Below are 21,716 nucleotides of genomic sequence, written 5' to 3' on the forward strand. Positions count from 1 at the left end.
TTTTGTCTTGCTACTGATTCTAAAATAGTATTTTAGATGTCAGAAGCTAAATCTTGACTTTTTCTTTTTCATTGTATGTCTGCTGAAACCACGCTGACTTTTACCAGAGGCAAAAGTCTAGGGAAAAGTCATAGACACAGAAATGCAAAATGAAAAAAAAAAAGTGTCTTTACGTATTTCAGAGTATTTTTTGGAGTTCCTTCATGAAGTTCAAAACCAATGCTTCTCTCCTCAACTCCCCATCCTTTGGCTCAGATGAGTTACGCAATGAGTCTTTAGTTCTAGAAACCTGGCCTACTCAGGCTTTCTCCAGTATGTAACAAGACTATTTCGAGAGGTAGTTACCACATTTACAAGACTAAGACCAGGCTTAGAGACAACCAAGAGGGGAGCTGTAATCTTTGGTCTCATCAAGATATAAAGATTGCTACAGGAATGAAAGAGAAGAAGAGGCAGGTTTTTTTAAGTTTAAAATGTTATCTCTCTAACAAAGGATTTCCAAGGCACTCCACTGTACTAAATTGTCATCAATCTTCTCAACAATTCCTACAATGAAGCTACATACCCTACAAAGAAGATGTGAAATTGGAGGCTTAAGGAGATTGTAAGCCCATCCCAAGATCTCACAGCTAGTAAGTATACATTCCACTGACAGTGCTCTTGAAAATGTGTGGACATAATAGTGAGGGGTCAGGTGGAGCTAGGGTGTTTCTCCTCATCACATCCTCGAGACAAGAGGAGATAAGTAGGCTGTGAAGCTGCTAATAGAACCCCAGAATGCTGGCTGTTAGAGTATTACCTTCATCTGTGCTCTGACATGTTCTAGAAAATTGGCTGGAGACAGGGGAACGAACAGAGTGGTTCCTGGAAAGAGGTCCCCAGCATCTATGTGATTCTGTGATGGGAGAGAGAATCCCAAGCAAAATCCTTATTTTCCTTGGTAGGAAAATAATAGAATTTGAGCCATTTTCCAATCTTCTTCCTGGGGGTAGAACAGGGATTTTCCATTTCTTCAGCAGTTCTCTGGAGTCTCTCTTTCCCCAGCTTTTTAAAAGCTCCTCTGTTTCCCTTTTCAGAGCTTATTGGAGGTCTGTCCCTGGCACGTGCCCTCCTTCACAGGAACACGGAGCGTGAGGTGGAGACAGGATAGATTGGGACACAAGATCCAGTTCAGCGTGTGTCCCAACCCAGTCCCTTCACTGAGCCCCAATCCTCATCACCCCCTGGTAGTGGGGCTCAGCACAGGCAGGCAAAGAACGGATGGGACCCATCCGATTAGAACCCGCATTGAAGATTATATCCTAAGCAGATACCCCCTTCCGAACCGGGGATGTAGTGCTTTGAAACTAGAAAATGCCAGGTCTGAAAGAGAGGAAAGAACAAGCCCAGCAATACACAGGGCTCTGTGTATTCAGAGGGAAGTTGGCAGGGTTGTGTTCGGGCAGAGAAACTCCGAGTGGTACAAAGGGACGTGCCCAGAGTGGAGAAATCATGCTAATTGTCTGCACCAGAGCCGGAGAACGCCACCCAAAATGAAGAGAGAAAGGGGAGCCCCGTCCAGAGCCTTCAGTGCCCTGAGCCTCACTCCTTTTGTCTACCTTCTTCTGATCCAGACAGGTAGGAGACCGGAAGGGTAAGAGAGGGTCTGGAGAGGGACCCCGCTACATGCAAAAGGGAGGGAGGGGGAGTTGAAGGCCAGAATGCCTTTAATCTGGGAGGAGGGGAGAGAGCTCAGCTGCCCGTGGGAAGCATCTCAGTGAATTCAGGCATTAATGTTGAATGTATTTCTTCATTCTCTGTGCCTCCCACCCAGCCCCTGCGCCCCTCCCCCAAAAGGCTGCATGACTTTGGAGCTCCCACAGCATTCAGTACATTAGATAGAGGGCAGTGAGCCATTTCTTATGGGATGTCTTGTTGGCGTGGGCTTATGGGATGTCTTGTTGGCGTGGGCCAGTCCGGCATTCTTTCCAAGGGATCATGATGGGGCTTGGAGGGGTGAGGGAGATCTGGGATTTTTGCCTCCCCAACCCCCCACCCTGGCCGCTCTGAGTGTACAACAGCAAGGGAGATGAAATAAGCTTGGGAGATAATGAGTCTTTTGGTTTTTGGAAATAACAGCAACCCATCCATAACTCACCCCATGCTGTAGACACCTACCTTGTGTACTGCCCCCTACCAACTCCTTAGAGAATTGATCTTACTTTAAATAGATAAGTTTCTGTGTGTGTGCGCAGGCATGGGAATAAACACACATACACACACACACACACACACACACACACACTATTCCAGAGAGCCTAGCAATTCACAACTTGCTGGGGCAAACAGATGCAGAGATCATTTTAATAAAATGCAGAAACTACGATGAGTGAGATACACAGAGGATGGCCAGGATCAGAGAGGGGTCCCCTACCCCAATCCAGAAAGCTGGTGCTAGCGCTGCAGGGTGGGGTGAGGGGAATATCAGGGGAGGTGTCCTGGGAATGTCTGCACTAAATTTTAAAGGATGAGAAAAATAGGTAGATGCAGGAATGGGCATTATAGTTGGGGAAATGGGCAAAGGTCAACATTTTGAAATGGCATCATGGGTTTGGGAGCAGTCCAGCCACTCACCCTTGCTGGAGAAGAAAATGTTAAGTGGGCAAGAGCCTTGTAAACCATACTAAGGAACCTGGGATAGAATCTGTAAACAGTGAAGGGGGAAGGGGGTATTGGATGGCTTTTCATCTGGGGACTGGCAGGACCAGACTTGTGTTTCAGATAGCTCGTTCTGCTGCGAGGCATTAGAGAAGAAACGGGAGGCAAACAAGATAGGAAAGGAAGCCTGTATCCATTTGCTAGGGCCACTGTGACAAAGAACCACAGACTGGGTGGCTTAAACAACAGAAATGTCTAGTCTCACAGTTCTGCAGGCTAAAAGATTGAGATCAAGGTCATATTCTCTTTGGGGCTCCATGGAAGAATCTGCTCCAGGCCTCTCTGCTAGCTTCAGGGAGTTCCTGGGCTTGTGGCAGCAGAATTTCTCTCTTCACAGGACATTCTCCCTATGCCTGTGTCTGCATCCAAATTTCCACTTTTTATCAAGACATGAGTCAGATTAGATTAGGGGCCCATCCTCCTCCAGTATGACCTCATCTTAGCTTATTACCTCTGCAATAACCCCATTGCCAAATAAGGTCACATTTGAGGTACTGGGGGTTAGGACTTCAACATATGAATTTGGGGGTGGGGGCACAATTTAACCCATAACAAGGTTATTGCAATAATTCAAGGGAGAAATAACATGAGCTGGAGTTAGGTTAAAAATAGGGGGAATGAGGCATGTGGAGATAATATTTTGGAGGGAAAGTCAGGACCTAGTGATTGATAGGAAGTGAGAGGATCGGGGGTGGGGAGGGAGGATTTCTGTGTGAAACCTGAAATGACACGCTGGGATAGGGTTGGATATATGATAATGAGTACTGTCCATATTGAGGTTGAAATGTCTATGAGACATTTGTGGGAAAATGTGAAATAGCCTAAAGCAGGGGTGGGGGTGGGGGGCAGGGAGGTCAGGGTTGAGGTGGGAGCTCTCAGCCTATAGGTGAAATCCAAAACAATGAGAATGGATAATATCACCTAGGAGGAGAAAATGGGCTGAACATGGAACATTGAGTAACCCCAAGATTTGTAGAGGAAGGTAGAGGGAAAAAAGGCCCATCAAGGAGGCCAAGAAGGAACAGTGAGAGAGAGGGGAACTAGAAGGCTGTGGTGTCCAGAAAGTCAAGGGAGTTGGGAGTTTTTTGGAGAATCAGCATCAAATGTGTCAAAGAGGTCCAGTATACCAAGGGCCAATTATATCTCAACTATTAGTGTTATTATATTACAACTAAAAACGTTTGTTGGATATGGCAATTCAGAGATAACGATTAACCTTAGTGAGAGTGGTCTCAGTGGAAATTACAATGAGTGGAAGGAATCATGAAAGCTGAAGGTATGGAGGCCGTGAATAGAGAATACAAAGTGCACGGTGAAATATACAAGTCAGAGCTGTCCTTAAATTCCTTCAGGTCATAGAATGGTAAGGAAAAAAATTATAGAAAGATCTTGTCAGTCAGTGTGACCAGGTAAAATCAAAAGGTGACCAAGGATCTTCTATGTGGGAAAATATAACCCAATAAATATAACAAAACATATAAATTATGCTGATAGGATATTAGTTATGACCTTTGATGGGTAAGAAGTAAGTGTAGGATTAGGCCATTGTATTGCTGTGGACTCAAGAACAATAAAGAGCTGAGATTCTACAAGGAATTTCTGCCATGCTCACCATATTACTTAGGAAAATGCCAGCTTCTGTGACAAACAAGTTCCCAAATTTAAGTTCCTGGCACTAACCATGCAGTAGTACAATGCAGTTCCAGACTAGGCCTAGGATGAGGAAGAACTCTGTTCTGTGAAGTTTTCAGGGACCAAGTTGACATGTGTTTCCACTAGTCACCCTGTCACCCTGAGGTTTTTCTCCCATTTCTTGCAGGTAGAGGATTTAAAACAAACAAAAGAAACAAAAAAACAGGAGAGGTTTTTTCCAAACTAGCCTATAAGTGGTACCTATCAATTCCCCTGGTTCTATTGTCTGGAAGAGAGTCACATGGCCATACCTAACTGCAAGGAAGGCTGGGAAATGTAGTTTTTAAGATTAGCACTTACAGGGGGCAAGTAAGAGTCTTTAATGCCTTGTCCCTAACACGGACAAATGAGACTTTCCTAAACTGATCACAGCCCAATTCATGAAACATTCGAACAAAGTTTTTCTAGAGGCTAGGACACCGACATACGGACATAAATATGGCATGCCTTAAATCTAGATAATCTGATTGGCAAAATTTTACTCTCTGGAATCCTAGAACTATTCCATCCTCTAGGGACCCAATAGGAAAAAGTCCCTTACCTGGGTTTTACCCTTTTAGCCCTAAGATCACCTCCACATTGTAGGTGCTATCTTTTTCTTCTGACAGAGAGTTATGCCCAGAAATGCATTTAACATAAGGATACAGTTTGATGAACCTTTAAAAAATGAATGAACCCATGTAATCAGCCTCCAAGATCAAGAAATAGAACATTTCAGCACCTCAGAGGCACACCCATACTATTTCAGTTACTGTGGCCCTCCCCTGGGTTACAGTGGTATCCTACTTCTAATACAGATTAATTTTGCATGTCTTTGAATTTTGTATAAATGGAATCATATGCATGGATTCTTTTGTATCTGGCTTCTTTCGCTGAACACCAAATCTGTAAGATTCATTCGTGTTGTTGTTGAAATTGTAATTTGTTTGGTCTCAGTGCTGTATAGTATTCCATTGTATGAATATACCACAATTTATTTATCTATTCAACTTTGATAGACACTTTGGTTGTTTCTAGTTTGGGGCTTTATCAATACAGTTGTTAAGATATTCTAGTACCTGTCTTTTGGTGAACAGATGTACACATTTCTTTGGGGATATACTTAGGAGTAGAACTGCTGGTTATATGTGTGTGTTTAGCTTTAGTAGATATGGTCAAACAATTTTCAAAAGTGATTGTGTCAATCCACATTCCCACCAGCAGCTCCAGATACCCTGCATCTTCACCAACAATTGTGTCTTCTCTTTTTTATTTTAGTCATCCTAGTGAGTAGGAAGTGGTATGAAATTACGGTTTAAAATTGCATTTCCATTATTACTATTAATTAAGTTCTATCTTTTTCATATCATTATTAGCCATTTCGATATCCTTCTTTGTGAAGTACCTCTTCTAAGTCTTTTGTGCTTTTTCTACTAAGCTTTCTGGATTTTTAAAAAATTATTGATTTGTAGGAGTTTAAGAAATATATTTTGGATACAAAATATCCTTTATAGGATACATGCCTTGCAAATATCTCTCACCCTGCAGCTTGCCTTTTCACTCTCTTAATGGTGTCTTTTGATGAACAGCCCTTAATTTCATTGTGTCCAATGTATCACTTCCTTCTTTTATGGGTACCACTCTTGTGTCCTGTCTAAGAAATCTGTGTCTGCCCTCAAGTCATGGAGATATTCTCCTATGTTTTCTTTTTTAAAAAAATATTGTTTTACCTTTCACTTTAGATCCACAGTCCACCTAGAATTGATATTTGTGTAAGGTGTGAGGTAAGGATCAAGATTCATTTCTTTCCTATATGGCCTGGCACTATTTATTGGAAAAAGAATCCTTTCCCCAGAACACTGCAGCATACCTTTGTCCTAAGTCGAGTGATCATATATAAGTTTATTTTTGGACTCTGTTCTATTCCACTGATCTGTTTATCTATTCTTGTGCCCTATCACAAAGTTAACCTCCTAGGATTTTGATTGGTATTGTATTGAATTTATAAGTCAGTTTTGGAGAAATGACAGCTTAACAATAGTGCCCGTTCTGATCTAAAACAAGGAAAATCTCTATGTGCCATCTTAGTATCTATTAGCTAGATACGCATTACTGAACATCTACACTCTTTAAAGTACAGATAAAAAGGTACAAAGACCCTTTTCTTCCTGGATCCCAAGGGCCTTCTCCACAATTTCTGTTTCCTGGCTTTCTCCTGTGTTCCTGAGTGATTGACACTTAAAATGACTTCTCACTCGTGTTGGCCCTTGGAGGCCTCAACAGGATACTAACAAAAGAACACAACACGGTAACTTCAACAAGTATGTAATCAGTAGTGCACCTATAGGACGGGGCAGAGGAGGGGGTTGTTCTCAGAGCATTGTCCCCTAGGAAGAACATTAAGAACCAAAATCAGAAAGCAAAATGTTTTCCTTTTAGAAAACCATGCTGTGGGCCACCCTTGGATTCTTGTATGCAGTTCTGGTCACTGCACCTCAAAAAAGAAATAATAGAATTGAAGAAAGGCCAGAGAAGGGTATCTGTGATGGCCAAAGGGACTTCCTTGTGGTGACAGACCCAAACAAGACAAAAAACCCATAAAGAAGGATATAACTGCAGCCCACGGTGTTAGCGAGTATGGATTAGGTGTATAAAGACCAAATCCTAGAATACGTGTTTGGCATTGTCTCATTGACACTTTTAAAAGGAAAATTTCAGGCAAATACTGGTAAAAGGAAAACTGTGCCAAGCATAAAGGAGCATAGGAAAATAAGCAGATGATGGTTCCCTTAAAAGGAGAGGCTCCTAAGGGAACCCAGGGTTACTAGCATATACTTTCTCATATTTTAAAGCTTAACATTTCTTGGTTGTCACCGCTGGTCAAAATCCTCCTTGAGAGGGGCCACCTACCAGTATGGCACAGTTTAACAGGTAAATCTTGCTGTGATGTCAATTTCCTTTTGTTCAGCCTCCAGTGGGAACAGAGACTTTCTACATAATGATGCCTCAGAGACTCAAGGACCATGATTAAGTTAATCGCTTCTCAAGGTTGAATAGCCCTAGTCCCTTTTATTTCCACTGTGGATTGTAGTTGTTATAGCCATTTCCTCATTTCTGTGTCCTGCTTTGGCTCCTGTCCCAGTTCTCTGTGTCCCTTGAAAGTTGTGGAACCCTGAACTTAATACCAACTCCAATTTTGGCTAGAGTTTTTGGAAACAGTGTTTGCTCAGCAAACACTGTTTGTCAGCTTCTCAGAAAGACTGCTCCATTCATTTCTGAACATGAGTACATACATCCCTGCGACTCGTGGGCATACCTGTGTTCCCGTGCACAAGGAAGGTACCCACCCAGAGGAGGGTGAAGCCTAAGGCAATCCATATGCTGTAGCTTTTCCAATGTTTTTATACAGAAGAATCAACTTTAAACTGACAGAAAGAACTGACCTGAGCTGGGAAGACATCACAAAAGGACCACTAGGACCTTGTAGGGAGTGACAGGAAATGGGGGAAGCTCAAGGGAGGGCCAGAGAAGATGGAAGGAAGGGGAATCTCTTCCACTTCTCCTTGGAGCTGGGACTGTCACTCCCTAGCCTCCTGGAAGGAGGAAATGAGAACCCTCCGGTTCTGCATCTACAACCCTCATGCGCTCATACCACACTGCTTCCGACTGGGTCCTGAATAGAGGTTCCCCAACCATTGCTCATCACCACCATGGCCTTTAATGAAACTCAATGACTTTTCTCAGGGCCACCTCAAGTCACACATTCCAAAGTCTATTTGCCTATCCAGGGAACTCTGAAAGCTTGCTTTTCTAAATCAAGCCAAGCCTGGGACCTAGCTGTTGCTAGGCAGGAAATCCCATCTAAATAATCACAGAAACTCAGAGCTGGAAGAAGTCTTAAGTATTATGTGAGCAAATGGATTTCAGTCTGATACACAGAGCCAGAGGGATTCCTAGTAGTACCCCAAGTTATTGGGGAGGACAGGAGTCTGGTCCCTACCACCTCTTCTACTGAATCTGTGAGCCAGAACTAGATTTTGTTTTCATTTTTATACATGGTTTTATGGGAACAACAATATCTTTAATAAAAAATATTTGAAAATATTTGATTTTGTCCATTATACCTCCCCCAAATCAAGACTCCTCTCGATAACAAGCATAGGGGTCATTGGGTGACTCAGTCGGTTAAGCAACTGACTCTTGTTTTCAGCTCAGGTCGTGAGATCAAGCCCCTCATTGGGCTCCGTGCTCGGGGGGGGGGGGGGAGTCTGCTTGAGATTCTCTACCTCTGCCCCGCCCCTGCTCTCTCGCGTGCTCTCTCTCCTCAAATAAATAAATAAATCTTTAAAAAATAACAAGCATATCATATTCATACATATGGACGTTTTAATCATTCAAATAGTCTCTTCCACTTTTAAAGTTTTATGATTCTAACATACCTGGCAGGTCATGGATCACAGAATGTCAGAGCTAAAAAGGACCCTTGTGATCATCTGGCCCCACAACCTCATTATACAGAGGAGTAAACTGAGGCACAGAGAGGTGAAAGAATAGCAATGGGCCTTTCCTCCATCCCTTCCAAAGGTGACGAGCTCACTCTTTAACAAAGAACTTGTTTCAAAAATGGACTGAATAGGTTTATTACATTTGCTTTGATCTCCACAACTCACCTTTTAAATTAATTCCCTCCTGGCTTGGTCTGGGTCCTCTGAGCACAAGTAGAAGAATAAGGAAGGGAAAGGTACAACTTAACTTCCCCAAATTTAAACAACAGTAGCAGAATGGGAGAGTGGGAGAAAGAGAGAGGGAATTCAGAGGCAGTGACCATCAGAGAGAGCAGCTGGGGTTGCAGAGGGACTGAGAACCTGACCTGTAAGTGTCTGTTCAGGTAAACTCAGCCCTGCTCCCAACTGACATCCTCTCCAGAAGACCGTCTTTGGGTGGTCATATTGCTCTACAAGGCCATGTAACACCAATGAATGGCATCTGTTCAGGCCCCGAAGCCCCCTAAGAGACCTCTGAAATATGGGATGCATCTCTAGATGGGGCAACCATTTGACAAGATGGTAAAATCCCAGAATGGCAGGGCTGACAAATGGATGTAACATCAAGTTTGCCACTTATTTTACCTACCTGAGTCCCAAACAGGTAAGTGACTTCTCCTAGGTCCTAAGTCAACAATAAGGGCCCAGATCTCTGATGTTCACTCTTGTGTTCTCTCCACTACACAACAATAACTGATGTATGTATTGTGCTTTTCCATTGTGAACCTGATAAGGCAGTTGTTCTTGTTGTTGCTGATATCCTGATTTTCTAAATGAGAAGAATGAGGCCTATAACGATGGCTTGCCTAGGTCCACTTAGGCTGTAGGTGGTGGAGCCCAATCTTATGAGGCCTTCTGATTCCAAACTCTTTGTTCTGCCCATCCCAAATCCCTCTTCTATAGGGGTTGCATGTGGGACTGGGTGTATTTCTAAAACCAACTACTCAGCTGCAGAACTCTTTGGCCCCAGGTAGGCCTAGTAAAGTGTTCCATGCAGCGGGGGCAAGGAGAGAGGAGACTCTTGGTATGAATGAAGAATGGTCTAGTTGTCTTCTGGCCCCTAAACTTCCCCTTCATTGGCACTGCCTTGTGACACACTCCCTTCTTTATGAATCTCTCTTCCCATGCTTCTCCATTCCCTACTTTCCCAATCCCCAATCAAGAAGCAAACCTGACAAATTCACCCTGAGGTCCATCTTTGTCTGTTTTGCTCACTGATATATCCCAAGGGCAGAACAGTACCTGGCACGTGGGAAGTACTCAATGTTTCTGTGAATGGAGCATAGAGTGCGTGGGTTAGCTGGAGGTCTTCCTCAAGAGGAAGGCAGTGGAGAAAACCGCCAGAGGCAGAGGGCCAGCGAGAAGAAGGACTGAGGGCAATGCGATGGGTGTGAGGGGTGATGGAGGATCAGAGGGGCCCAGAGCTATCATGGGAGAGGAGATGGCATCAAAGTGTAAGAAGGAAGGACTGACAGGAGGTGAAGAGCCCAGAGGGTGAGGCATGAAGACATCTGAGGACGTAAAGGAGGCAGAGGGGTAGGGAGCCGAGGGCCTGACATTGCCCTCTCCCCGTGGGCCTCTGTCCACAGAGCCCCTGGAGGGGGTGAACATCACCAGCCCGGTGCGCCTGATCCATGGCACGGTGGGGAAGCCCGCCCTGCTCTCTGTGCAGTACAGCAGCACCAGCAGCGACAAGCCCGTGGTGAAGTGGCAGCTGAAGCGGGACAAGCCAGTGACCGTGGTACAGTCCATCGGCACAGAGGTCATTGGCACCCTACGGCCTGACTACCGAGACCGCATCCGCCTCTTCGAAAATGGCTCCCTGCTTCTCAGTGACCTGCAGCTGGCCGACGAGGGCACCTATGAGGTTGAGATCTCCATCACGGATGACACGTTCACTGGGGAGAAGACCATCAACCTCACTGTGGATGGTAAGGTGCTCTGACAGGGAAGGAGGCGGGGCTGGTACCTGGGATTAGGGGAGGGTCTGCCCAGTGCGCTGGCCAGATCCCGGGAACACCAACACGGAAGCTGCTTGGGAGCTGAGAGTGAGACAGTCGGGCATTAGAAGTTGGCTGGCAGGACACGCAAACGCGTATAGAGTGCTTACTAAGTGCCAAAAACTATTCCAAGTGTTTTGCATATCTTGACTCATTTAATGCTGATAATAATGTAGGCATAGTTAATATAATTATCCCCATTTTGTAGATGCAGAAACTGAGGCACAAAGAGGTTGACTAACTTTCCCAAGGTCATGCAGCTAGTACGAGATAGAGCCAATATTGGAACCCAGACATTTGGAACCTGGGTTTAGCCCAACTGAAATATGTTCCAGGCTGGGCCAGTTTAAGACATCCTGAAAAGGCATTTGAGAAGAAGGAAGGGAAGGTCCGTGAGGGCAGGGACCATGGCTGTCTTACTCAGCATTGTACCCTCTGTACTTAGTAGATGCTCAACAAATAATTGGTAAAGAAATGAATGAATGAATGAATGAATGAGTGGATGATGGGGAAAGATCGGACTGATGATCCCCGAAGGGCCTCTCAGACCACAAATCGAGTTGCGACATGTTGCAAGGCAGGGAGTTACGAAGGGGAGGGGAGACACTGTTTGGCCCCTGGCTCACAGGCCGCCCCCCCCCCCCGGGACTCAGTGCCCATTTCCAGGCCACAGGTATTAGTGGCTTCCACCACGGTGCTGGAGCTCAGCGAGGCCTTCACCCTGAACTGCTCGCACGAGAATGGCACCAAGCCCAGCTACACCTGGCTGAAGGATGGCAAACCCCTCCTCAATGACTCGAGAATGCTCCTGTCCCCTGACCACAAGGTGCTCACCATCACCCGTGTGCTCATGGAGGACGATGACCTGTACAGCTGTGTGGTGGAGAACCCCATCAGCCAGGGCCGCAGCCTGCCCATCAAGATCACCGTATACAGTGAGTCTCCCTGTCTGCTCGCCCTCAGGACTCCAAATCCCGAGAGGCGGGCGCTGTGAGGGACTAAGGACATCCCAGACAGAGTGCAGGGATGAGAGGCAGGGATGGGCCAGCTCTCCATGGAAGCCAGCAACAGGTGGGAAGTGGGCTCAGCAAGCTCCACCATGGACCAGCCATGCTGCACGGGGCTCCTTTTCTCTTCCTTCTGCTGCAGGAGCTCTCCTCACCAGACTTGTTGCCCCTCTGAAGTCTCTCCCACCTCTCTGCCTCTCTCCCCAGGAAGAAGCTCCCTCTACATCATCTTGTCCACAGGAGGCATCTTCCTCCTTGTGACCTTGGTGACAGTCTGTGCCTGCTGGAAACCCTCCAAAAAGTCTGGGTAACTCTTCAAGTTCCACACCCTGAGCACCCTAATCCTTCAATCCATCCCCACCCCAAGCTCTAGTCTTAGTCTCTTAAAGGCCTATCCCCCCCCAGGGCCCTGCACCTCTTCCCGGGAGATCCATTTTAGCCCTGCATGTGTTGCGTATGGAACTATATTCTGTGCTCACAACCCCCAAAAGCCCCAGCGCTGAAACAATGGTTTCACTTAGGGCACCTTTTGTGGGCCGCCACAGTGGTTGTGGTTAATGAACTGCCTTTTAAGTGTGATTATCCACAGTTTACAGATAATAACACAGACTCAGATGGGTTCAGTGACTTGCCCGTGATGTCAGCCACAGACTCAGGACACAAACCTAGATGTGACTCATTCCAAAGCTCACGGACTATTGCCACTCCCACTGCACCCAGCCCATCCTGTTACAAGGCCTCTTTTACTGCCACGAGATTGCACTTGTGACACTGCCCCCAGGCCGTCTCCTGCTCACACGCAACAACTCTGTTCAGAGGATGCTGGGTTGATTTGCAGGAAGAAGAGGAAGCTGGAGAAGCAAAGCTCCCTGGAATATATGGACCAGAATGATGACCATCTGAAACCAGAAGGTGAGCTCCCAGCCACCCACTCACTCATCCCATCGTCACTCAGATCAGTGGGCTGCTGGGAAAAGGCAGAACTGGGCCACAAGGAAGCCAGCTCTGCAGGGCCCCTTCCTCCACCAAGTGCACGAAGACTGCAGAGCAGGGAGAGGTGCGGCCAAGGTAGGACCCCAGGTATTCTGGATCCTTTGGTGGAGGTTGTGGCGGGGCCATAGTGGCCACTTGGGGAGCAAAGAGTGTAGGTGCTGGCTGGTGGAAAGGGCTCTGTACTGGGCCAGCCACCCCCATTCTTCGCCCTGTGCAGCAGATACCCTCCCACGAGGCAGTGAGCAGGAGCGGAAGAACCCCATGGCACTGTATATCCTGAAAGACAAGGTGAGCATACTTGTGCTGGTGTCCCCACAAACACACAGTGAGCCCTACCACGTTCTGGTGCTCCATAGCCATACCATCTCTTTATAGCATTCAGACGAACCCTGAGAAATATTTGTGTCACCCGCACTTTAGGGCTTAGAAAAATAAGGTTGACAGAGGTGAAATGACTTGCCCAGTATCAAACAAGTAAATACACATTAAGTGGCAGATCTAGGCTTCAAACCTACGTCTCTGGATACCAACTCTGGTGACTTCCCCACTGTTCTACAACTAAGTCTGTCCCAGGCTGTCCAAGACAAGTGGGAAGAGGAGAATAAGGGGACAGAGCACTCAAGTTAATGCATTGCAGCCTTTACCGAGCACCTGTTACGGGCCAGACACCATGCTAAGGGTCTGTGTGGCCAGAAAAACCAGACCTCTGTCCGCCGCCTTCCACCAGGTGGGAGTGTGGAGGGAAGCCTGCTCCTTCAGCTCGGTATGCCCCGCGCCCCGCACTGGGCGCTCACCCCGGCGGCGCGTGTCCTTGCAGGACTCCCCGGAGCCCGAGGAGAACCCCGCCCCGGAGCCTCGGAGCGCGACTGAGCCCGGCCCGCCGGGCTACTCCGTGTCGCCGGGCGTACCCGGCCGCTCGCCGGGGCTGCCCATCCGCTCGGCCCGCCGCTACCCGCGCTCCCCCGCCACCGGCCGGACGCACACGTCGCCGCCCCGGGCCCCGAGCTCGCCCGGCCGCTCGCGCAGCGCCTCGCGCACACTGCGGACTGCGGGCGTGCACCTGATCCGCGAGCAAGACGAGGCCAGCCCGGTGGAGATCAGCGCCTGAGCCGCCTCGGCACCCCCGGGGGATGGGGGGGCGCCCAGCAAAGCGGCCGGTGCCCGGAGAAGGCGGGGGAGCGCGGCCGCCGCCGCCGCCAGGGGCCAGGGGAGGTCCCCGCGGCGGCGCGTGGGGCTCGCGTGGGGCTCGCGTGGGGGCCAGCGTGAGCATGCGCGGGTGGGGGACGCAGTGGGGCAGCCAGGAGTGGCTCAGGTGGTGAAACCGGGCCGCGTTTGCTCCTGGTTCACCGGCTGTGTTCTCAGTGGGTATGGGTTGTGCCCTCTTAGGACCATATAGATTATTAAATTTCTGGCCCAATCCCCCGAGGGTCTTATGGAAACTAACATCAGTAACCTAACCCCCGTGACTATCCTGTGCCCTTCCTAGGGAGCTCTGTGCTTCCACCCACCTTCCCTCCGAATGAACGCCTGGTTCCCGGGACACTTTCTTGACAAGCTCAGATTAGAGAGGCCACTTACCCAAAAGGAACAACTGTCCTAAACTAAGGGGAAGTCGGATGCCGGTTACTGGGTGTGCAGAGGACTGTTCTGAGAATCCGGGACATCATTGTGAAGGCAGTGCCTTACAGCACCCTTCTCTGGGCACCTGGTACCCGGGGATGTACCAGTTGGTGAGGCAGGGGTCAAGTTCATTCCTTTGACCCCTGACCTGCGCCCTAGCAAGGGCAAAGAATTCAAGCCTCCAGTGCTTGGCCTCCTCCCAAAGCCTCCCTCAGTGGCAACCAAGCCTTCTTTCCGTCTCTATTCCTATAAAGAAGGGGGTTCTCACTCCCGTGACCCAGAAAGCTAGATCAAGTGAAGAACTTTTTTTGAAACCCTCACACCTATGCCTTCTCCCTGGCTTCCTTACAAAACAAGACTTTTAAACAATCATTATCCCTGGGAAAGGTCCTTGGGCTTCCTTCAGCTGTAAGAGGATAAGGTTCCAGTCTGCAGAGTAATGGTAGGGAAGGGGAGGAGGAGGCTTATTGCTCCCCAGGACAGCAGGGAGACAAGATCCAACCCTTGGCCTCCAGGCTCCCACCTGCCCTACTCCCAGATGCTTGGATCCCAGGAGATAGGACAAGGGCAGACTTCTTAATCACACAAACATAAAATACAGAGAGGTTGAGCCACTGCGTTGCCAGACCATGCCATGTCACCGCCTCTTGAATAGTTTGCAGGAGAGACAATAATCTGTGTGAGGAGTGAGGGCAATTAAAAAGCTGTACGAGAAGTAAGGGCCTCTGTGTTCTAACCTCTCTTCCCTGATGCCTGTAGGGGTCCTTGCATCCCTGGCCCCTCCCCAACCTCCTAAGCTCCAGCCCTGACTCTCCACCATCCCACAGAGAAACTCCTGTGTCTCCCACCACTCCACACTGAGGCAGGTTTTGTTCCAGCCCCAAGGGCAACAACATTTCTAATTGGCCCCCTTCACCCTTATCTCGACAGCATGCCCCTTCCAGCTCCCTGTCTCTATGCACTTCTCCAGGCTCCTTGAGCAGTTGTGCCTTTGCAGCTTTCCCTCCTTAGCCAGAACTCTTCCTCTAGGTTTCCCAGGTACCTCATCCCAAATAAGATCATGCCTACAGAGGAAAGCTGCTCAGGCAGGTGGGAGATGCAGGACTTGGTGAAGGAGTACAGGCTGCTTAGGCTTGGGAGGCAGGGTTGAAGTGAGGGGAAGACAAAAGCATGCTGTACCCTATGCCCTGGTGCTGAATCCCTGAGGGGCCGGCTTCCCAGGCTCAAGCCAAATCTGCCTTAAATCTTGGGGGGTAAGTAAGGAAGTGGTTTTGTTTTTGTTTTGTTTTGTTTGATCTTCATCTTTGTATTACCAGCATCTAGCAGAGTGCCTAGCGCATACTGGATGCTCAATAAACTTTTGATGAAATGAAATGACAACTTTATTGCACTTAAGCGAGGAGAACAAAACAAGAAGCTTAAAAATGCCAATCATTTCCCTTTTCCTTTTTCTTCTCATCTTCCTTCATCATCCTTCACCCTCTTTGCAAATCCCAAGTTGTCCACTCCAAAATCATCACTCACTCACCTATCATTTATTCATTCATTCATTCATTCATTCATTCCAGTGCTCTTTGATTTATTCAACAAACGTGTTTATCTACCTTGGACTAGGTCCTGTGTGAGACACTGGGGAAACAGTATAACTATACCATGACCCCTACTCAGAAGACAGTTCCATGGAGGAAGACAGATGAGTAAGCAGGTTATTATAATACAGTGAGGAAAATGCCATGACTGAAGTAGCTAGAGCATGTTCTGAGAGCATGTAAGAGCATCATCTAACCAGGGATTGTCAGCAAAAGTATCTTGGAGAATAGGCTTGAACTTAGTCTTAGAGAGATTAGTTAATCAGGTGAAAAAACAGGATGAAAGGAACATATTCCAGGGAAAAGGAGCAGCATGTATAAAAACTTGCAAGTATAAGGTGAGTCCAGACTACATAGCACTCATAAAATGTGGATTACCCAGGAGCAAATGTTTATTTTAGCACTGTAATGGAAGACTAGACCTGGCCCAGTGGCAGGGTAGGGGAGCTGAGCCTGAGGCTCCTGGATTAAGTTTGTATCCTAGAAGGGAGTCCCAAGCTCCCAAAATAAAAATGCGAATCTTTTCTGGAGAAAAGCATCTCCTAAAATTTTCAAAGATTAAGATCAACCAAAGATGACCTTGAAAGGATATAAACACAGAAGGAAACAAATCACGATGAGTGAGAGTCAGCAGATAGAAGAAGCAGTAGATTAAGACCCCTAAGGCCCACAGATATTGAAATTATCAGATATAAAATATAAAATAACTATGAAATGTTTGAAGAGATGAAAGACAAAATTATAGAAATGAACAAGCAACAAGAGACTGTTGAAAGTGACCAAAGTTGAATAGCAACAAAAAAGAACTGTTGTAAATAAAAATAGAACTGATTGAAATAAAAATGTAAATGAGAAAACTAAACAGCACATTAAGTAGAGTTGAAGAGAGTTAGTTCAATTGGAAGATGTATCTGAAGAAATGTTTCAGAGTAAGGCACAGACCAAGAAGAAGATGAGAAATATGAAAAAGAGAGTAAGGGATACTCAGATATATAGCATATATTTTGTCAAGAGCTCAAAGGGGAGAATAGACAGATGGAGGAGAGACAATATTTTAAGAGTAATGACTGAAGTTTTTGTAGAACTCATGATAAATGTAAATATACATATATAGGAAGGTTATTAACATAGAAGATAAATTTTAAAATTTCCACACTTACACAAAATGTAGTAAAATCAGAGTATGCCAAAGACAAAGAGAAGATATTAAAGGCATCCAGAGAGAGAAAGATGGATCTTGCATGTTTAGACAACAATAATAGAAATCATTAGAAAGTAGAGTAGTATCTTCAAAATAATGGGCACAAATAACTATTAACCCAGAATATTGTACCTAGCCAAGTAATCTTCCAAATATGAGAATAAAATAAAGGTATTATCTGATGAACAAAAACTACAGTTTACCGGGACACCTGGGTGGCTCAGTTGGTTAAACATCTGCCTTCCACTCAGATCATGATCCCGGGGTCCAGGGATTGAGTCCTGCATCAGGCTCCTTACTCAGCAAGGAGCCTGCTTCTCCCTCTGCCTGTCACTCCCCCTGCTTGTTCTCTTTCTCTCTCTCTCTCTGACAAATAAATAAAAATCTTAAAAAAAACAACTACAGTTTACCATCAACACTATAAGAACTCCTAAAGGACATCGTTTGGGAAGAGGAAAAAGCAAGATTTGAGATACAGGAAAGAATGGTGGGTAAACAGGTAGACAAATCTAAATAGTGCCTTATAAAATGATAGTATCTAATTTGTACTTCCAAAACATGACAAATAAAATACAGGAAAATGACAGCATATAAATTGGGAGGGGGATTATTCTAATGAAACTATTACAGGGTCCTTGAATTCTTTGGAGAAGGAAGGATGGTTAAGATATTAACTTCAGATTTTATTAAATATTCAAGGGAACCTTATCAGGGTAACCACTTAAAGAATAAAATGAAAGAATTGGTATAAATTCCAAACCAATAGGAGGGGGGAAAAGAATAAAGAAACAAACACAAACTCAATTTTTTAAGCCAAGAAAAAAGAAAAAATTAACACAGAAAAAGTGAGACAATAGGAAGCCAAATATAAGATGGTAGAAACAAGGCTAAATTATAAATAAATTGTAAATGACCTAAATTCATCAGTTAAAATACAATCTGTTGGATTATATTTTTAATAATCCAGCCATATGCTATTTAAATGAAATACACCCAAAACAAAGATTTGCAAAAGTTGAAAATAAAGTAACGGAAAAAGATATGCCAGGCAAATAGCAAGCAGGAGGAAGCTGGGATAACTATTAACTATAACCACAAGACAAATGGACTTTGGGACAAAAAGCCTAATTCATGGGTTGACCTTATGTCCTGTTTGCCTGAGACAGCCCTGGTTTACTCCTGTTATCCTAGCAACAACTAGTATGCCCTTTGACTCCCAAAAGTATCCCAATTAAATAGATAGCCTCCTTTAATATTAGGACTAAGTGAGGTGCCTTGAATTTGAGTGCAGATAATTTATTTCAGGAAACACCAGTAGAGTAGTAGGGAAGTGGATCAGGAAAGCGATCAAAGTCAGTAAAGGACATGTTATCAAGCCAGTTAATACTGTGGGAAACTGGAGCTCAGTACTATGGGGGAAGCTGGGAGAACGGTGTTGAAATCAGATTTTAGATAAACAGATTTCAGGATAATCCCAACTGAAAGGCAAGGCAACTGGGGTACTGATCTGCCAAATCTCCATGCATCATGAGTTTAGGACCCCTTCTAGGGCCTTAGCTCCTAGTGCTTCCAGCTTGCCCTGCATGTGTCCAGATATGGTCTCCAAAAAGAAAGCAGCCTTCAGCGTAGAGGTAAATTCTGAAGAATTATAAATGGAGCCTCAATAGTGTCTGCTACAGAGGGTAACTACAGAATATTAAAGATTTATTTCACCAAAAAAAAAATTAAAATTGAATTGTGTGTATCTAATTAACCTCAAAATATATGAAATGCATATATATGTATATATGTATGTATCACATCTTCTTTATCCATCCAACCATCCATTGATGAATGAATATGGAAACAGGTTGTTCCCGTATCTTGGCTATTGTGAATAATGCTGCAATGAACATGGGACTGCAGATATCTTTATGAGATCTGGATTTCAATTCTTTTGGATATATACCCAGAGGTGAGATTGCTGGGTCATATAGTAGTTCTATTTTTAATTTTTTTAAAGAACCTTCATACTGTTTTCTACAGTGGCTCTAGCGATTCTCATTCCACACTGGGGTTACCCTTTCTCCATACCCTCATCATCCCTTGTCTTCTTGATGACAACTATTCTAACTGATGTGGGGTGGTATGTTATTGTGGTTTTGATTTGCACTTCCCTGATAAACCACGGTTTATCCATTCACCTACTGAAGGACACCTGGGTTACTTCCAAGTTTTGACTATTATGAATAAAACTGCTACAAACATCTGTGTGCAGATTTTTGTGTGGACATAAGTTTTCAACTCCTTTGGGTAAATACCAAGAATGCAAGAATAATTTAAAAACAGAAAATCATGGGGCGCCTGGGTGGCTCAGTCAGTTAAGCATCCAATTCTTGGTTTTGGCTCTGTTCGTGATCTCAGGGTGGTGATCTCAGGGTCACTGAAGGACTCGGAGCTCAGCAGGGAGTCTGCTTCCCCTCTCCCTCTCCTTCTGCCCCTCCCTCTGCTCCTGCGCTCTCTCTCTCTCACACAAATAAATAAATTAATCTTTAAAAAATAAAAAATTCATAGATGTTATTCCCCACATTAACGGATTAAAAGAGACAAACTATCTCAACAGATGCCAAAAAAACCCTTGTAGAATTTAATACTTAATCACGACCAAAAGCTCTTAACAAACTAGAAATAAAGGACACTTTAAAAAAAAAAAAAGGACACTTTTGAAACCTGATAAATAGTATCTACAAAAACCAACAGCAACCCTCATTCTTAACGTGAAACATTAGAAGAATTCTCTTTTAAATGAAGAAGGAAACAAAGAGACCCACGGTCACTCTCTGTAGTCAACACAGTCCTGGCAATGCAGGAAAGAAACAAAAAGGTATAAAGATGGGAAATAAAAAACCAAAAATGTCGTATTTGGATTATATGCTTTCCTGCATAGACAACTCAAAAGAATTTTGACAAACTTTGAGACATAATATCAAGGCATCTCAGTTCTTGATTGCTTTGTAATGAACCAATCCAAAATTGAGTGACTTAAAAGAGCAGCTATTTTATTCCATCGCAATTCTTTGTGTCCGCAGTTTGCGTTGGACTTGCTGGGTGGTTCACTTGCTGGTGTCATGAGGTCACTTGTGTGACCACATCATCTGCTATCTTGAACTGGATCTGGGTGCCTAAGGTGGCCTCACCTGCATGTCTGCTGATTGATACGGGTGGTTGGTTAGTAGGTCTAGGGATCCTCAGCTAGAATAGCTCATCTCTACTCTATGTTGCTAAACTGAGCTTCTTCACATAGTAGTCTCAGAGCGGTGTTTCAAAAGGTCAAAAGCATATACACAACTAATGAATCATTGAACACTACACCAAAAATTAATGATGTTCTATATGCTGGCTAAATGAACATAAAAAAAAAAAAAAAAAGTCAAGAGCAGAAGCTGCAAGCCCTCTAGAGGCTTAGACTTGAACATTCCACACATCACATCGCTTCCACTGTATTCCGTTGGTCAGAACAATTCACAAGGCCAGCTGAGTTTCAGGGTGTTAAGGAAAAGATCCTACTTCTTTGTGGGAGGGGTGACAAGTATTGCAAAAGGACAAGTATACAGGATGGTGGGGATTACTGCAACTATCTTTGTTTAACAAGTCAGCTAAAAACACATTTAACAAAATGTGGGTAATATCTATACAGAGCAAAATTGAAAACTATTGAAAGAAATGAAGGAAGAGCAAAATAAAGGGAGAGGTATATATGTTCATGAATAGGAAGACTTAATGTTATAAAATGCCAGTTCTTCTTATATATTCAATCAGGTCCACGAGGTTTTCAAGGAACTTGACCAGCTGAAGCCCTAAGTAGAGCCAAGACACATCTAAAAAAGAAGGGGGGATGACTTACCCTACTAGATATCAAAATTTATTAGACAGCTCTAGTAATTGAGACAATGTGATGTTCACACAGGAATAGGCAAAAGGCCAATGAAACAAGCTAAATATATATGGGCATTTGATGTGTAACAAGGAATCATTGCAAGTCACTAAATAAGAAGTACTGGGAGTATTGTTGACTATCTGAAAAAAAAAATATATATGTACATAAGCCATATAAAATAATCAATTAGTGATAGATCAATGACTTAAATGTGAGATTTTTGTACTTTCAGAAGAAAATATGGGAGAATATCTTTTTGGCTTTAGTATAAAAGAGGTTTTTTTCAAAAATGGAAAGAATACACTAAACATAAAAATAAATATATCTACAGTAAAATTAAGAACATCTGTTACACTATAAAGAAAGAGAAAATAGAAGGCCAAGCTTGTTTTTGCAACATCTCTAATCCACAAAGAATTATTATCCAGCTTATATAAAACTCCTGAAAGTTAGTGAGAAAAAGACAAATAAGTAGTAA

General features: G+C 44.8%; 2 protein-coding genes across 6 annotated transcripts; one reads left to right on the forward strand and one right to left on the reverse strand.

Moving 5' to 3' along the window:
- Positions 1-375: 375 nt before the first annotated feature.
- On the forward strand, positions 376-19,570 carry HEPACAM (hepatic and glial cell adhesion molecule). 5 transcript variants are annotated; one of them, XM_078058809.1, is made up of 8 exons: positions 376-632; positions 1,512-1,617; positions 10,502-10,843; positions 11,566-11,847; positions 12,127-12,226; positions 12,758-12,987; positions 13,130-13,200; positions 13,730-19,570. In XM_078058809.1, the coding sequence occupies exons 2-8, from the start codon at positions 1,533-1,535 to the stop codon at positions 14,018-14,020; spliced, it is 1,401 nt and encodes a 466-aa protein (XP_077914935.1). In that variant the 5' UTR covers positions 376-632; positions 1,512-1,532; the 3' UTR covers positions 14,021-19,570. The 5 variants fall into 5 exon arrangements, with proteins under 5 accessions (XP_077914935.1, XP_035979190.1, XP_035979189.1 ...); XM_036123297.2 differs by lacking the exon at positions 376-632 and having other exon boundaries at positions 1,158-1,617; positions 12,758-12,831; XM_036123296.2 differs by lacking the exon at positions 376-632 and having other exon boundaries at positions 1,159-1,617; positions 13,133-13,200.
- HEPN1 (hepatocellular carcinoma, down-regulated 1) lies at positions 15,113-15,428 on the reverse strand. Its single transcript, XM_078057512.1, is given in 3 exon segments — positions 15,113-15,249; positions 15,252-15,306; positions 15,309-15,428. Coding segments are annotated over 3 exon segments (312 nt in total).
- Positions 19,571-21,716: the final 2,146 nt, after the last annotated feature.

This window comes from Halichoerus grypus, chromosome 11, assembly GCF_964656455.1.
Source record: "Halichoerus grypus chromosome 11, mHalGry1.hap1.1, whole genome shotgun sequence".
Lineage (NCBI taxonomy): Eukaryota > Metazoa > Chordata > Mammalia > Carnivora > Phocidae > Halichoerus > Halichoerus grypus.

Bases quoted from the DNA above. Each gene is read 5' to 3' on its own strand.
- HEPACAM (XM_078058809.1), top strand. From the start codon at position 1,533: ATGAAGAGAGAAAGGGGAGCCCCGTCCAGAGCCTTCAGTGCCCTGAGC. The intron at 10,844-11,565 runs GTAAGGTGCTCT...CCCGGGACTCAG, and splicing joins CATCAACCTCACTGTGGATG to TGCCCATTTCCAGGCCACAG. The intron at 13,201-13,729 runs GTGAGCATACTT...GTGTCCTTGCAG, and splicing joins TGTATATCCTGAAAGACAAG to GACTCCCCGGAGCCCGAGGA.